This window comes from Anas platyrhynchos, chromosome 8, assembly GCF_047663525.1.
Source record: "Anas platyrhynchos isolate ZD024472 breed Pekin duck chromosome 8, IASCAAS_PekinDuck_T2T, whole genome shotgun sequence".
Lineage (NCBI taxonomy): Eukaryota > Metazoa > Chordata > Aves > Anseriformes > Anatidae > Anas > Anas platyrhynchos.
This window is the reverse complement of record NC_092594.1, coordinates 10,746,321-10,764,460: the sequence shown is the minus strand read 5'-3', so window position 1 is coordinate 10,764,460 and position 18,140 is coordinate 10,746,321. Positions and strand designations below refer to the sequence as shown.

Below are 18,140 nucleotides of genomic sequence, written 5' to 3'. Positions count from 1 at the left end.
CATGTTTTATTCTTATGATAAAGAGCTGTTCTGAAATGCGAAGTTCGTATATGTAGTTAGCTTTCAACTATCTGTAAATCTCTACAAGTAGAGGGGAATGGGCTAAACAAGAGGCAGTACAGTGCTTCAGAAATGCTGTGCTTTATTTTTTTTTTTCTGATTTCTTTTAATTATAGTGAGCATTTTGTGGATGTTTTCAATATCAACAACTTTCTGTATTATTCTGAATAAAATATTAAAACATCTTCAGTATTAGGATGTTTACTAGTCAAAAATTTTTAGAAGGATTTTGACTAGCAGGACACTGAACTTCATTCTCATAAAACAGTTGATGCAATGCACCTTGCTTTGTTTTTTTTACAGGTTATCCTCTCCATGCACCTGAAGCCTACTTTCCCTATTTCAGGAAACATAATGTCACATCAATCATAAGGCTAAACAAAAAAATTTATGAGGCAAAACGTTTCACTGATGCTGGGTTTGAGCATTATGACTTGTTCTTCATAGATGGAAGCACACCAAGCGACAGTATAGTTCAGAGGTTCCTGAACATTTGTGAGAATGCTGGCGGTGCTATTGCTGTACACTGTAAAGGTACGTGAATGTATTTATTTCTCATACTGAAGTTCAAAATAAGTATAAATGCATAGAATTTATTTCAAAAAATTTTAAAAATGATAAAACCCTGAAAAATAACCTATTCATGTGAAAGTAATACTGCTTTTTAATTTGACTAAATATGTGACAAATACCAAATATTTTCATGTGCATATTAAGCTCTTTCAGCCTACACTACTGTGTACAGAAACTGACAAACTGTTGTTCATTGTTCTATGATTTTTTTCTTTTAGTTTCACTTGAATGCATGAGTTTTAGTTAATGCAGACTTCTCTTTTGCATTATTCTTTCACAGTTGGCATTTCCTAGCAGATTAGTATAATGCTAATGACTGAAAGGGTTTCTTTGTGCTTTTGGGACTGTTATTCTACATTTTTCTGTGGAGCATAACTTCTACGTTTTCAAGCTAATTTGAGTTATTGTGATGCCAGTGTTTCAAACCAGCCTATGTCAGCGTATCAGCTAGAAAATATACAGAACATGCTTAGTCAAGAAGGATTAACAAAGGCTCTGAAGGGTTCATCTTGATGTATGTTTGAAGAATTGTGTAAGGACATTGTGGAGACAAATGTCTTGCTGATCTGAAACAGTAATAGTGCTATTCAATCAATGTTGTTGTGTTTTGTTTGTTTTCCCTCATGAGCACTAAATACGCATGTCAGGTAAACAAGCTGATTTGCCAGCAACTTGTTGGTGTGGCAGAATTATATACTGTTCAATACATATTGCTTTTTATATAGATAGTTCACTTCACCAAGTACAGGGGAAGAACAACTCCAGGCACCAGTATGTGCTGGGACTCACCTGGCTGTGAACAGCAACTTTGCAGAAAAGGACCAGGGAGTCTTGGTGGACCAAGTTGAACAAATCACTGTACCCTTACCACTAAGAAGGCTAAGAGTATTCTTGGCTACATTACGCAAAGCATTGCCAGCAGCCAAGATAGGTGATCCTTCTACTCTACTCAGCATTGGTGAGGCCTCACCTGAAGTGCTGTGTCCAGTTCTGGGCTCCTCAGTACAAGACAGACACGGACTTAATAGAAATGGTCCAACATAGGGCCTGATCAAAGGACTGGAGCACTTCTATGAGGAGTGGGTTGGGACCATTCAGCCTAAAAAGGGCTTAAAGGGGTAGGGGAGTGTTGCAGGAAGCACGGCCGAAAGCACAACAGACACCAGTAGAGTCAGATTGTGCTCAATTTTATTGCCCAAATAGCCTAACTTTTATAGCGAACTTAACAGGGGCAGATAGTGTTTCACACAAGATTATTGGTCAAAAGCACTCAGACAAACAACTACAAGAAAACAACCCCCTTGTGATTAGCAGTCACATAGACCTTGTCCTTGAAGCCAGCTACTGGTAACAATATTTTTCTGAATTCCTCAATTGGGCGATGTGGGAACACTGTCATGGGAACTTCTCATAGTTGCCCTGGTAGCTTGGTTTGCTCAGCTACAGCAAGCCATGGGATTTTTGCTGTTTCAAAAAATCCCTCAACAGGGGAGATTGATAAATATCTGAAGGTACAAAGGTATCTGGATTTACTTATTTAACTAGTTTTTGCAAGTACAAAATCAATCTTGGTCACAGTTTTCTTAAATATCAACCCTTAAAAAATGTTTGAGGTAGAAGTGCACAAGGGAGAAGTGATCAGTTGCATGTTTTCTTAAGGATGTTTTTTTGTAAATATGATATACTACCTCATATATGTACAGCACTGAAATCCAATAATATGGCAAACAGGATACTGAATCAGAAATTTTCTTCAAATATTCAAGTGGTAAACAACATTATTAAAAAGTTTTCTTATATCTTATACTTGAATTTGATACTTAGGAAATGCTCATGACTTTGTGTGTAATATTTGTGTTTCTTTAGCTGGCCTGGGGAGAACAGGAACGCTGATTGCCTGCTACATAATGAAACACTATAAATTCACGCATGCTGAAGCCATTGCTTGGATAAGAATATGTCGACCAGGCTCTATTATAGGACCTCAGCAACACTTCTTGGAAGAGTATGTGTATTTAATTTGCTACTAAGAATCAACTGCTTTTCTACATCCTTATTCTACATTGTCATGGTTCCGCTCGAGTGGGCAGCCGAGCTCCACCACAGCCGCTCTCTCACTCTCCCTCCTCAAAGAGGGATAGGGAGAAAATATGTGTAAAAGGCTCAAAGGTGTTGAGATAAGGACGAGAAAATCATGCAGTAATTATTGTAACAGGCAAAACAGACTCGGCATAGGGAGATAGTAATAAGCAATAAATCTTACTAACAAGCTAGAGAAGTGAGAAACAAAGGAAAGAAACCAAAAGCACCTTTCCCCCCCCCCCCCCCAATCCACCCTCTTCCACCTCCTCCCCCCGAGGGGCATGGGGGAATGGGGGTTATGGTCAGTCTACAGCACTTCTTCTCTGCCGCTCCTTCTCGGTCATTCTCGTCCCCTGTGCTGTGGGGTCCCACCCACGGGATGCAGTCCTTGATGAACTGATCCGGCGTGGGCTTCCCACAGGCAGCAGCTCTTCCAGAACTGCTCCAGATATGGGTCCGTACCACGGGGTCCATCCCTCAGGAGAAAACTGTTCCAACCTGGCTCCCCCACAGGCAGCAGCTCCTGCCAGGTCACCTGCTCCTGTGCGGGCTCCTCTCCACGGGCTACAGGTCTGGCCCAGAATCTGCTCCGGCAGGGGTCTTCCACAGGCGGCAGCCTCCATCGGTGCAGGGCCACCTGCTCCACCGTGGTCTCCTCCACGGGCTGCAGCGTGGAACCCTGCTCCACCGTGGTACTCCATGGGCTGCAGGGGGACATCCTGCTTCACCATGGTCCTCACCACAGGCCGCAGGGGACTTCTGCTCCGGCGCCTGGAGCACCTCTCCCCCTCCTTCTGCACTGACCTTGGCGCCTGCAAGGCTGTTCCTCACTGCTCTCACTCTCCCAGCTGTTGTGTGGCGCAGCGTTTTTTTTCCCTGTCTTAAATATGCTCTCACAGAGGCGCAAAACAACATCACTTATTGGCTCAGCTCTGGTCAGCAGTGGGGCCCTTACCAAACATGGGGCAGCTCCTAGATCCTTCTCACAGAAACCACCCCTATGGCCCCCTGCTACCAAAACCTTGCCACGTAAACCCACTACATACATCTTTATCCATCTTGTGCTATTGTTTAGGATCTATTTTCTGTCTTCTAATATTGTATATTACTGCCTGCTGTAATATATTTAAGTTGAGATGAATTTGAGATTGAGGTAGAGCTTATTAGCAATCACCTTCTCTGGAGCGCTGTGCTTTTTGTTGCCTTCAGGGGCAGAGGGTCTCAAGACTGCATATTTGTGATCTGGGGGTCTTAGGAGATAAACACATTGGCAGTATAAATTCCAGGTGTAGATGTAAGATTAAATCAACAATAAAGATTTATTAAAATGTTAATACAGAAAAGATATACTTTATATACTTCAAGCCTATGATGACACTTGAATCTTGCCATAGTAATAGTTGAATCATTTTTCTTTATTGTAACTAAGGATTAAATAAGTGTGTGGTGGGCAACTTATGCTCTCTGTCAGATTCCTGACATAATGTATGAACATTTCTGACCTGGAGCTAATGTAGTTATTAGCAAAACATAACTATAGTTTTAATATGGCTCCTTCTCAAATTTGACTATATACTTTAATTTGAAAACACTTTGTGTACAGGTAATTTGAATGGGAGATTCAAAGTTTGATCCTGACTGGGTCTGACTGGAAATACAATTTCCAGTACAATTACACTGGCTACAGTGATGTTGATGTTGGGTGTAATTTCATAGTGACTTCTGTGTTGAATTACTACTGTAGTAGTCATGCCGATATTTCTGAGGTGATACCTTCTTCAGCTAAACATCAGGCATTTTCATTGTTATGACGAAAAGATACTGTATAAATACAGAAAAACATTATCTGACCTTGCATCTAAAATAGGATTCCAGAGAAAGAAGTGTTACTGTAATTCCTAACAGAAATGGAGCATGAATTAGGATTCCTATTTACGTTCTGCTCATTGGAATGGATACTCATTTATTTGAGAAATGGCCCACCATTGTTCAAAATACTGTAAATCACAAACTTTCACGAACCACAAGTGCTCACTGAAGACAGATCAAATTTTTCTACACCTTGCTGATCCTTGGTTGATGAATTTCTAAAAATAACTTCCATAATACAGCACGAATAAGAGAGGAAGATGTTAGGTGATTAGTAAGTGCTGTTCACTTGAAGAATGAGAAATACATGTACAGTAACTAAGTCTTTTCTGCAGTGGCCTTGAAATACTTAGTTTGATTTTGTAGATAGCCAAAGATCTTTCAGATTTTTTCATTAATATCTGTATCATTTATATCATTTATATCCAAGAGTTGTTGTATTGGTCAGTGAGAACTGAAAAACCTAATGGCAAGAGATACCTGTTTGGATATTCAGACAAAATTCAAGTGATGTCACCAGTAGCCTCAAAATGGGAATGAGGAGGAAGAAACTAACATCAGTTTTATCAGTCTAATATGAAAAGTCTTGGTCTCAGGACTGCAAAATTGCATCTGACAAAAAGGTTAAATCTTACAAATTTGCTCTCCCAGCTTTCATAGATGTCAAAGCTTCATCTCCTTAGGTCCTTTGAGGTTTATTGAGGGAGGTTTTGAATAGGTTTTTTTCCTTTTTTTTTTTTTTTTTTGTAGGAAAAAAACATCACTTGGGTAGGAGGGTATCAAATGAGTTTGCTACTGTGAATGCAATTAATCTTGAAAGACTTAAAATGTTCTTGAATTTGAATGTCTTTTATAGGCTGCTTTTGTTAGGTGGATTTAGTGGGTTTGTGTGCTTCCCCGCCACCCTAACACACTTAGTTTTCTTGGGATGTGGTGAAACCTTTCAGTGTTTAGCTTTCCCATTCGTTATTGTGCAAGCTTGGGCAACTGGCTCAGGCTACTTGACTCTTAGGCTTTACCTTAACGTTCTGTTTCAAAAGAAAAGTTTCCAGTGAGGTTATCTTCTCAGACTTTTTTTTCTGTTCAGTTTTAAGAATTTAATTTTGTTATGATAATAGGTAATAGGATCTCAGTTCTTGAATTGGAACTTCTATGTATAGAAGCTTGACAGGTATCTATCCAGCAAAAGCACGCTAAGCCCAAGTACATAGCAATTAAATGATGATTATTTTTGCCACCTGTCTAAAGGATGTAATCTTGTATTTTCTGAAAGTTGCTCCTAAACTCCTGTTAAACTTCACATGACAATGGCCACTTCTGCCACACAATATCCATATACACAAGATGTATGCTGATAGTAAGTTAAAGTGTGGTGTCATCGTTTATTCTACCCATTATGTATATAAAAGAATTAATTTATATGATTTTTAAATGGCTTTTAAGAGCCTTTAAATGCTATGGCAATTCAGTTAGTTAATCTCTTTTACTATTAGGATTTTGCAAAATGAAGTTTTAGTTGTGTAATATTTCTTCGATGGCTACAGACTTGTTTTGAGATTTCTTTTGTATGTTTTAACCATCAAAGATGATTTTTTTAGTGTTAAAATGTTCAGACTATTTATTTTCAGTTGAAGATGCACAGAGGATTCAAATGTTGTCAATCTATAAAAGTAGCATGTTTCCATATTGTTTTTATCTGTGTGCAAATTTATTGATACTAATTGATTCCTTTTGAATCCAAAAGGAAGCAAGCAATGTTATGGCTGGAGGGAGATCTCATCCAATCCAAACAGAAACAACGAGTAGTTGATGGAAACATTAACAGAGTTCTTTGTGGCTTGAGTGATATGTCAATCAGTGACAGCTTGAAAAAAGTACAAGACTTGGATCAATACGGGGAGGTAAGTGTTTATAAGAAGAATTTCAAATAAGCAGAGATAAAGCTGATCATTATAAGTAGCTATAGATCACATTTAGGTTTGAGGGGTTTTTTTTGGACTTTTTTTTAAATAGGTTCAATTAGAACAAATCTCAATTTTCTCAAAAACAAAAAAGCTTGGAGTATATTTAAAACTTTGTGAAAAATATACAAAACTTTGTGAAATATATGTAAAAGTGTCGGTCACTTCTGGTCACTTCAGGAAGGTTTGTGTAATTTCAGATAAGTCTTCCACAATTTTCAGTTGTGGTTTTTTTTTTGTTTGTTCATTTGTTTTGGAAACATAGGGGATAAATTTTCCTAATGGAAATCTACTTATTACAAGCTTCTAGCTGGTAATGCATGAGTGTATAGATGTCCGTCCCTTTATTGCAGTGTTGTGGATTACTGCTGTTACATGTACATTTGGGTTAAGGATCTTATAATTATTTAGTGTGAGGAGAGGCATGAAGTATCAGCTAAAGTGAACATGTCTTCTTCTGAACTAGTAAAAACTTTAAACTGTTAGTAATAGTTATGGAGGAAAGAGTTGGAATTCAGGTACTATAAAAACAGACGTATTTAAATACAGAGTGGCATTAGATTCGAGCATCCTGAACTGATTTTGAGGTTTGGTTGTGCAATTGCACAATGACACGTTTTATCTACTGGAACTGTACAAAGATAGCATAGTTCCCCATGAATGTAAAAGATTGTAAAATAGCTTTTTAAATGTTAATCTTTGCAAAGGAGATGTTCATTAGTTTTGAACTACATTGCTCTTAAAAATTCTATATATTTCTTTGCTTGCATACTTTATGTTTCACAGAATGAATATGAAGACAAAACAGGTACGGAAGCAAAGAATGGCATGACACAGGGAGATAAGCTTCATGCCTTAAAAAGTCGGAGAAGGCCATGCTCTACTACAACTGGAGCTCTGAGGTAATTAAATAATTCTGTGGTAATTTGCAATTTTAAATTCACTCTGCTATCAGATCTTTATAGCAAGTACACCATCTTGTTTAAGCAGTGGTACTAGTTGTGCCACTTCTGTGGTGGAAATTTGTGTGTGTGTATTAGTTGCATATTTATTAATTTGTTCTTTTATTTTCTGTCTTCCTGTTCAGAATAACTAGTTACTTTTTAGCAGCAAAAGATAAAGCAGAAAACTATTTCAAGACCTTCATATTTATGTCTATGTAGCATTTTAAAACTTGTCCCTAACTAAAATACTTTTTAATTTCTGTAGTTTTTCTTTCTTGTTATATATCAATTTTGAACCTTTTAGGGTTTGTAAAAATTTAAAGTTTGGAATTAAACCTGCAGTTTCTTAATACTAAATGATCTCTGCTGTTTAAATTAAAATTAAGTTAGTTTCATACTTTAAAGCCTGTGTGAAATATGCAAGTATACTTGAAATAAATTAACTTTTGATTTTTAAAATGCCTTCTTTAATTTCTTTAGGCTACAAGAAATGAAACTGCACACCAGGTCCATATCTCAACCTTTCAGGTATTAACCTTAAGAAATTATCTATTTGATTATAGTTCTAAATGTATACCACTTTAGTCTTCTGTATTCAGTGTTTTGAGTTATGCGTATCACATCAATTGATTAGCAGTTTCTGACTTGTGAGAAATGGCAGGGAACAAACCTTTTTAAGCAGCTGCAAATCGCAAAAAAAAAAGAAAATAAAAAATAGTTAAGCAGAGGGATACAGCTGTACTTTGGGGATACCTTGAATTCTCCTTAATAACTAGTACATGAATTCTCCTTAATAACTAGTACATACAAGTAATTTCTTTATATTTTCTGATATCCATGCTGTTATGCGGTGAAAGTTGGATAGTTAACTCATAACCCGTTCATTTCTGTAAAAATAAATACTTGTCTCAAAAACCTAAATCAGATAAATGTTGCCTGTATATCACAAGTTGTGGTCTGTGTGGTTCTTGTAGATGGACTACAGACTATACAATCAATATTTTTATCAGATGTACCAGATGAATATTGAGTTTTAGTACCTTCTGATGGTTTAAAATTGGACACTGAACCTTTTACTACAAATAAGTACTTCCCAGAAGTTTCTGTGGATCCAAGAAAGCCAACGGTTTCTTTTCATTTTCATAAATGTTTTCCATTTACGACACATACTGAAATTGAAATAGTAGTAACAGTTCCCCTCTAAAGAAAATAAAACCTAGAATAAAAATTGGCTTAACTTTAAGAGCAATAGGAATAGTGGATTTAGCTCTTACGCTTTTGTAACTGCTGAACCCTTTACCATTACATTTAAAATACACTATGTAAGACATAGTATTTGTCATTATAAAGCACTAGTATGAAAAAGAACACATTACCTTCATTTTTATTGCAGCCTGGATTTTTCAGATAGATTACTCCAGGTGTCTAACTTCAGAGACTTCTGTTTACATGGTTTTCTTTTTTTTTTTTTTTTTTGGTGTGGAAGTAAAGCTATATCTGCTGTCATTCCTTCTGTGCTTGTAGTTGGAGGCTTGTACCCAAGGCCTTAGGAGCTGATCATGACTATACCCCCTTGGTCTAACGATGGAGAGAATTTCATACTACTTCTAGGCTCTTCATTTACTAATTTTTATTAAACTTAAAAAGTATTCTTTGTCTTTGCAAATTTGACACAAAATATTGAGGTGAAAAGTAACCTATAACAATATAATATGGTATAGAAAGAGAAAAACACCTTAAGTGTTTCTCAAACCAGGCAAATAATTTGCTGTTGAGTTCTCAGTACATCTTGAGATTATCACTTTTGAAAATACCAGTCTATGTATTGAAAGACTGTGTGTTTGGGATGTGCATTTCAATTATAATAATCTTACTTCTCACTAAAACTCCACTACTTCTAGACTGAACACTTCAGGCAGCACCGAAGGATCCATGTCTCCACTGAAGGCCTCCAAAGTCATGACAGCTAATTTACCGTCTGCAGAAAGAATAAGTAGATTTACCACATCGTCAGCCTCTAACCTTAAAAGGTTTTTTTTTTTTTATTTCTCATTTTGGTGCAAATGCTTACTATATATTACAGTGGTTTTCAACACATATGCAGTCTATGAAGGACTTGCTGTTCTTGGGTGTGAGAAGGCTTAAATTAACATGAAAAATTATTTGCTGTTCCACTAGCCAAATTTTAGTTGCCTACAGATGGGGAGAAAAAACAAACAACCCTGCCCAAAACACACACACATAAAAACACTACTGGTGTGAGTTTGGGGAGGATTGTGTCAATTCAGAAACAGTATTATGTTGCTCAGGTTTTTTTATATTCATATGAATTTATAGGAGTTTTGCAACTATTCCTATAAATCTGTATATTATTAATCTCAGAAAAATACTGAGCAGTAATTGAAATGATTTTTATGAACCCTTGATTCATTGCTATTCAATTCCATTATTCCTACTGTACTAAGTAATTATGGATGTCAAATTAAATATATAATGATGCATTTTACATAACTTCTGGGCACAACTATTTACTTTTAAAACAACTAAATCAGATTTTTTGACACCTTATTTTTATTGTTAGTCTCAAATTTTATCATATTCCTTCCTGGTTATCTGAAGACTTTTATCGCACTATTACCTCTAAGAAACAGAGGAGGAGTTCCTAAACTTACATGCAGATAAAGTATGTTAGTGTAGGTCAGTCACCGCCTCAACCTTTTAACACAATCTTCTGCACGTGCGTGTGATTTGACAGAGGTAAAAGCTGACAGGGCCTTGAGTAAATGAAGTATGGGAACTCCTAGCACAGAATTCTGTTTTTAGTTAATTTCATCTTTAGAGAAGATAAAGTTGTGTGCACACATTAATTGTTTCAGAATGGTCCATATTATTCACCTAATGTCTTCTGAATTGTCTGTTATGTGTACGTACTACATACATTGTGTGTATTTTTTCCCCCCATGTGTTTTCCATTCAGCGTTTCCATAAACTCCAGACTAGCCAGTTCTCTAGGGAACCTGTATGATGCTTCAGATGATGATGAGACCAAAATGACATCATTGTCCTCTAGGACAGGTTTTTCTGTAAGCCAAATCTCCAGCCACTTGAATGGCAGCTTGCAGCTGCCTCGCAGAAATAACCATGAACTGAACAACAACTTGTACAACAGAAACAGCAGTAGTGGCAACAACCTGAGCAGCCAAACCAGTTTTCAGAGCGCCGTGACAGATGAGTACGCATCAACCCTCCTTTATGGGCCTTACAGCTCCTCAAGCACAATACCAGACTCGATCAATTCCTGTAAGTTCAGTCACAACTCTTTCAGGCTTCTGACCACTGCTGATCTTCCTCGCTTCTGTGAGCAAAGCTGTTTTTAAAAAAAAGTATTCTTAAACTAGCTTAATTTTCTGACTTCCTTTAATATTTTTCAACAGCATTTTGTCTGTTGCCTTTTTAAGTAACAATCCTTTCAGCTGCTTTTTTTTCCTGCTTTTTTTTTCTAGCATCTAGATCATGGAGGTTTTATGAAAATAATTCAATACTAAACTTAAGTTAGTACCTTTCTTGATACCTTTTTATGGACCTTCATCCCCTTTAGATTTTCATTGCAAATTATCCATAATATAGCTTATAAGTTTATTATGCATCTTAATCTTCATGCAAAAATGGATTTAAAGAAACTTTTGTACTGTATGTGTCATACTAAATGGAAGATAGTGCATTCTTAAGGATAGGATTCCTTTAAAAGATGAGTGTGCTTGACTTGAAACCGAAGTACTCTTCTAACATTAAATGAAAAATATTTTAAGGCTATATATTTCTGATGGTCTTACCATTTTAGTTTTCATACCTATAGAACTTTGCTGCCTTGGTTTTATTTTGTGTCCTTTTTCTGTGCGAAAGAGTATGTATAAAGAGGATACAGGAATAAATTAGTGCAACTTGAAAGTGATGCTGTACAAAATGTAGAGAAGAGAGACAAGAGAGACTTCACTTGTGGAATCAGAAATAAATTCAGCTAGAGAATGTCAATTTCAGGGAAAAAAATAAGTATTTAATAAACATCTTAGTATACCTGGTTTCCAAAGATTGGATATCATACTAATTATTAAAATTACTGCACTGTACTTAATGGAATATATTGCCTATAATTAATTGAACCCATCAGCCTCTGTTTATTACTGACACTTTATATCTTACATTTTTCAGGCACTGGAAATAAAATCAACTTCATATATAAGTAACTTGAGAATATTGCACCTTTCCTTTCTGTTTCCTTACCACAGACACGTTATTTGTTTCAGTACAACTACAGTTTTAGTGTTATACCTGCTACTGTTTTTCAGTGTGGCAAGTCCACTGCCTTAAAACAGGCAATACACATCCTGCATGCTATTAGGACATCAGCATAAAAGGTCATTCATGGGTTGTGTTGTGCTTTTTTTTTTTTCTTTTTCCTGAAGTAAGAGACCAATCTTCTCATTAACAGCTAGTATATTGGCACCACTTACAGGTCAGAAGCCACATGTTTATAGCTTGGGTGTGTGAGTTGCACTGTATGAGGACAGGCAACAATAGGAAATGCATTTTCACTGTTTCATTGTGGAATTTGTGGGGGACTGAAACCTAGCTAGTATGAAAAGTATTATGAAAACAAAGCTGCTGTGAGGGAACTTGTTACCTCAGATGTTTTGTTATTCCTTCAATGGATGCTTGCATTTGAAAAGTAGAATAGTTGTGCTACGATGCATTTCTTATCCACTGCAACTTATCTGCAATAAGTGTTAATAATTCCATGATATTAGAATCACTGAGTGATCTGTATTGAGTTTCAATTTGAGTTTAAACAGTACTTTAAGCATTGGCAGTAACTTATGTCCTAGGGACTTCTTGAATACTACCTCATTCTTTTAAGTTACCTGAAGTTATCATACCTCTTTAAATTGGTACTATTTTCACCTGTTGCATAGGATCTTACGAGGCAAACTATACGTAACTCAGGTTTGTTTCAAGTTGGATGCAGAAACCACCCTAGTAACTTTTATAAGGAAACCAGTTCTAGAGGAACAGGGCTGTTTTAGTTCAAGCTACTTACTAGTGTGGTTGAATTCTTCCAGACACAGAGATGAAAAGGGAAGATGAAAAGCTGTACAGCAAACTGAGGATGTTTGATTTGAGACACAGCCATGAGTATTTCACTTGTTCATAAATTCTGATGTTTCTAGAAAGTCAGCCTTTCTAGGTGATCTCAGTTTTGTATCCAATATGCTTACAGAAATTCAATTCTCAGAAGAGGATAACTGACAAAGGCTCCAGCTGTGTATAGTGGAACAAAAGTCAGTACACAGAGAAAGGTAGAGAGCAATCACTAATTTGAATATCTAAGTGGCAAAGCATCTCGTTTTTGGATTTCTTGCCTTCAATAACCTTCAATATTGTCACATTTAAATAAACTTGAGCAGTAATTCCCAGGAAGGTCAATCAGTTCCTGTAACAGAATAGTACAATAAGAAGTACCTAGTAATAGTACAATAGAGAACCTTGTGTAACTGGTATGCTGCCAGAAGTAATTGTTTGTTTTTAGCCACATCTTAGTTACAGCTACATATTACACATTAATACATAAACCTACGTGGAGAGCCCTAAGGGATAGAGTTGCCTTACACCAGTAGCATGACTTGATCATGAAAAATAAGTTGCTGTTATTCATAATAGCTCTGGTTAGTTACAAGAGTACCAAGTAGTCATACAAACCATTCCAGGAACAGCAGACACTTCCTCAAACAGCTAAAGCTTTGGAGGTTGAATAAAAACACTACATCTTAAAAATCTGTAACTGTCATCTCCTTTGGAAAGGTAGTTGCTTTATGCTACAAGTGATCCTTAACAAGAAAAGCAAAGTTGGTGGGCTTGTCCCTTAAGCATAGGCTTAGAAATTAAGTAATGATTGAAGCCTTGTTCCTTATTCTGTCTAGCCTTTTACAGAAGGCTAGCACTATGTTGCTATTTAATCTGCTGTGAAATCAAGATTAAGCTGTAAACTTAAAGATAACGGAACTGAACAAATAATTCCTCAAACATGTAGGGAAAGGGGCTGGGTTTACAATATAAATTACTGTCTCGTGTCTTGTATTGGAGCTACGTGCTTCCTTCTTAGCTAAGAGTGAGAAATTCTTACAAAAAAAGGAGGAAAAATGAGGAACACTGATTCTTGCTTAGTTTAAGCAAGAGGAAAAGAGTAATTAACAAAGAGGCAAATGGTTATCCTGACACTGTAAAGCTATGAGCATCTTTGTCAGGAGGGAAATATTGTTCCCTTGCAACAAAACTAGTAAGTGACTTAAAATAACAATTTAAATGAAATCTGTTAGGCATAGAATGAAGTTTTAGGTAGAACAGGAAGTATTTCTACAGGAAAAAGTAGCTTTCTAGAACGTGCTGTTTTAAGAACATTGTTAGTCTTTTTCCTACCTAGTGACATAGTAATGGAAGGATGTAAGATAGAACCTTTCAGCAGTTCCTGGCTTAATACCATTTGTTGATAAGGATCAAAGATTATACACTCAAATATCTAATCTCTGCATACTTCTTTGTCTGGTAGTGAGTCTCAAATGTACTGGCTAACATGGATCCTACTTGATATTGATTTGTTTTGAAGAAATTTGATGTTTTGAAGATATTGGTTTATTTTGATTGGTTTTATTTTGATAGTTGGTCCCACTACTGGAAGACAGTCACACTTAAAACCTTTTAATCTGAAACTTGATCTACCTCTTTATTATAGTCCTTTAGCTTATTTTCTCGTCATGAAGATATTTCACGCTATTTATCTCAGTTTTGTTGTCTTTTGTAGAACTTTTTGCATGTATGACACTGGCTCAAACATCCTTTTGGATAATGTTAGAAACCTTTACAGTTTTTTGAAAATTATTTTTCAGAAAGTAGCACTCTGACATCTTTCAGGTGCAGAAAGCTTCTACCTAGTGCCATCCTGGTTATATATTCAAAGCTTGCGTTAGCTTCTTTAACTGTAATGCACTGGGAGTTCTTGCTATCCAAGATACTGACGCTTACATTATAGTTTAATGTCCTGCATTCCTCGTTCTTTATTGTAGAACTCTGCATTTAGTTGAATAAAAGCATCATTTTTTTCCCCCTCTTCTTCCTGGAAACAATTTGTGAACCACAGAAGATTGTCTTATCTGGATGTCAGTGGTTAAAGTAATATTTTGCTTGTGCTGATATTCATCAGCAGTCATAAGCTCATGAGAAAAATATGGAGTAACATGAAGCCTTATCACCTGTTCTAGCAGAATTCAGTTAAAAATAGAATTTTGTTTAATGATTTCCACTTCACTGCTTTAGATGCTGAAATTACTTGAAGTCCTGTCAGCCAACCCTTAGCCTTGATGCAGTAAGTGCTCGTATTACATTGAACTTTTTTCTAATTGGCGCACATCAGATAATGTACCTGACAGAAGTCTATTACATATACCAATAGTTATGTTTATTCATTTAACTTCTCATCAAAGAACTCTTGAATGATATGAATTACATGTCTGTGCTTTTTACTAGCAGAATTCACTTAACCAGAGTTAGATGTCAAACTAACTATCTGTAGTTGTACAGGTATTCTTATTTTGGAAAATCACCTTATTCTTATTTCTCTTTATTAGTTTAACTATTAACACCGGTGGTGAAGGAGCATTTTAAGATGGTTAGAACAGTAAATGTTCATTTCTAATGAACATTCTTTAATATAATTAGTGAGAAAATGAGGAACCTTAAGTTTTAGGTGATGCAAGTACATCATTCTTTTTTCCAGTATGGAAGAGAATGTTATCTAATACTCATTTTCTTATTTTTATGAAAAAAAATAATACCCCTTTATTAATACTACTATTTCACATTCTAAAACAAAAATAGCTGTGACTATGTCTTCCTATGGTTGTCAGCCATATATTTTTCCCTGATGGCTTTTGTTCTTTCATCAGTGTAAGCTTGCTAAGTGTATCCATTTCCTTATCATGTTTTATGATGCCATATGCTGATGAACTAGATTAAAAAATTTGGTTTTCATAGAATGGACAACGTGCCATTCTGACCAAGTAGAATAAATATTTTATTTGCAAATTTAACAAGTAGTGTGCTTTGATTAAACATAATCTCACAATTATAATTTGCAGAAATAATCTTATAATGTAAAACCACATCTAAGCTACTACAATAAGATTCCTTCCTTGGATTTATAACTACTGTAAACACAAAATATCACTCCTTACGATGTATTTTTACCAGAGAGTATGTATCTGGGTAGTCTTAAGATGAGTCACCTTTTGCTTCTATAGCTGTCATGGAAACTGGCAAGATGGAAAAATTTCAAAAATTCAGAAGTGCAACAGTATTTTAAAATTTATGTGTATGAACTTGATACTTTTAGAAAAGGTTTTCTTAACTACAGCTTAACATCAGGAAATATAGTTTTTTGGAAAAAAAATATAGTGTATTTTACTGGTCTGTAAATCTAGCAGACTCAAAGGGTCACTTGAAGTGTGTATGTAGTTCTTACAATATATCCTGATTTATTGTAGTGGATCTTGTTTTCATATTATTTCTTTCCTTCTACAACATTCTTGTTTCAACAATGTTTTGGGAGAGTTGATGGGCCATTCAGACTTAATTACTTGTGAGATCACTATTTTTAGGATAAAATCCTTATGTAATACTTGAATTTTGCTCTTTTCTGGAGAAGGTGCATGTTCAGTTCCTAACAGACAGACCTAAATGCTGTAGGGTTGTTGTCTTTAAAAAGTTAATTTGTAGCTGACTTAGTCCTGAAGTTAAATGCATGTGAGTATGGTTCTAGCACCTAGATGGATCCATGGTTTATTTTCTTTTCCAGGAGACTCTCAGTGTCTCCTACTGAACAAGAAAAAGATGATAATCTAAGCAGTTGCTTCAGCATGAATTTGATTAGAATGATATCGTTAATTGTAGGGAAGCGATCTAATTCTTCGTTTAAGTGTTGGATACTTGGGTATAAAATGCTGAGCTTGACACTGCAGGAGACGAGACCATTGTAGGATTACACATTGAGGATTTTACTTAACTAACTTTATTCTCTCTTTGTGGCAGTTCAGCAACTTCATTTTATTTTTCTTTTATATTTTTCCTCTATTTTAAGAAAGATTGTCTTAAATACCAGCCTGTGACTTGTAAAGGTGGATTGGGGCTTTCTGTTTTTAATAAAGCTTTCAGAATTAAAGGCTATACTTTGACTCACTGCAAAATAGGAGGTAGGAATGTGAATTCTAAAATAGAAAACTCCTCCATTTGAGATTAAAAAAAAAAAGTTAGGTTTTGAAATATTACAGTCAATCTCTTTGGACAATGTAAAATATTAAGAATATTACTTAACTGTAAAATCCAGGAAGGAGGAAAAAAAAAATCAACATCCCAACTATATTCTGATTTTTCAAACTCAAAAATTAGTCCATATATTTTACAACTGCTATGTTATAACTGCCACCATGTTTTTAGTAATAGGAACTTTACAGGATGTGATTTTCAATTAATCTTACTCTAGAAAAATTGTTGTGAAGGGTGGAAACACTATAAGAAGCATGTTTCCTGATTATTTTAAAATAAATATTTAAATGAATAAAAAATACCTACCCATCTGTAATGAAAATTACAAAACATGCGATCTTGTTTTCAAGCAATCTGAATGCATGGATAAGAATATCCATGAATATCCATATATATAACAATTCAATGAATTTTAAATTTCAGAATACTTAGGCTTACTTAAATTGTAGTGTAAAATTTCTCGTTACTGTCTATTTTGTCTTACATGTGATGCTCATGGCTCTCTGTCAACTAATGCCAGCTGTTCCTGAGAACAATGAATATGTACAATTTTTTCAGGTCATCCTTCTGCTGTCCATCCTTCTGCTTAAAGTGATCTATTACTGTACATCACACAAGAGTGTATCACTAAATTTCCTGCATTTTTGGTTTTTGTTAATCAACTTTGCTTGGAATTCAATTCTGGAGGATCAGTTTAAAATCCTGCTTTAGCTGATGCAACCATAATTCTGATTTTTAAAATATTCTTCCAAAAATGAGATAGCTTTGAGGATCATTAAGAGAGCAGAAGTTTTGAGTGCTTCTTAATGAAGGGATATTCTTTCTGCCTTCCTCTTTACATATGTAATAACTTGACAAATGTTTGCACTAAAGCTTATAACCCAGAATGATCAGAGAACACTGGGGGGGAAAAACTTATGATTGTATATTTCATAGTGACTCTGACCTATAACAGGAAAAAAAAAAAAAGAATGTTTTTTATCACCGCTTTGTTTTACAGTGAATTGTTTTCTATTACACGATATCCTTCATTATCAAATCTATTTGGTGCTAAAATCATACCCTTTTTAGTCAGTGTCTCTGTATGCTGGCAGCACTTCTTTCTCAACCTAGGAAAGATCATCCAGATGGTCTCAGATCTGGAACATGTGAAAAATGCATTTAAAAGACAACTTCAGAAACATTTTGTTTAGTCTCAGTGTATAGGAAGAAAAAAAAAAAAAAGGCAGTATTAGTGTTCTAAAGGTTTATACTGCAGTGATTTTTCTACTAACAGGTTTCA

At 35.5% G+C, this 18,140-nt stretch overlaps 1 protein-coding gene across 1 annotated transcript in view; it reads left to right on the top strand.

Moving 5' to 3' along the window:
• CDC14A (cell division cycle 14A) overlaps positions 1 to 18,140 on the top strand; it is a 58,878-nt gene that overhangs the window by 38,019 nt on the left and 2,719 nt on the right. Inside the window, 8 exon segments of the mRNA XM_027462588.3 lie at positions 364 to 594; positions 2,500 to 2,638; positions 6,329 to 6,485; positions 7,332 to 7,447; positions 7,970 to 8,017; positions 9,391 to 9,519; positions 10,467 to 10,727; positions 10,729 to 10,789. Coding sequence (XP_027318389.1) covers positions 364 to 594; positions 2,500 to 2,638; positions 6,329 to 6,485; positions 7,332 to 7,447; positions 7,970 to 8,017; positions 9,391 to 9,519; positions 10,467 to 10,727; positions 10,729 to 10,789 — 1,142 coding nt within the window.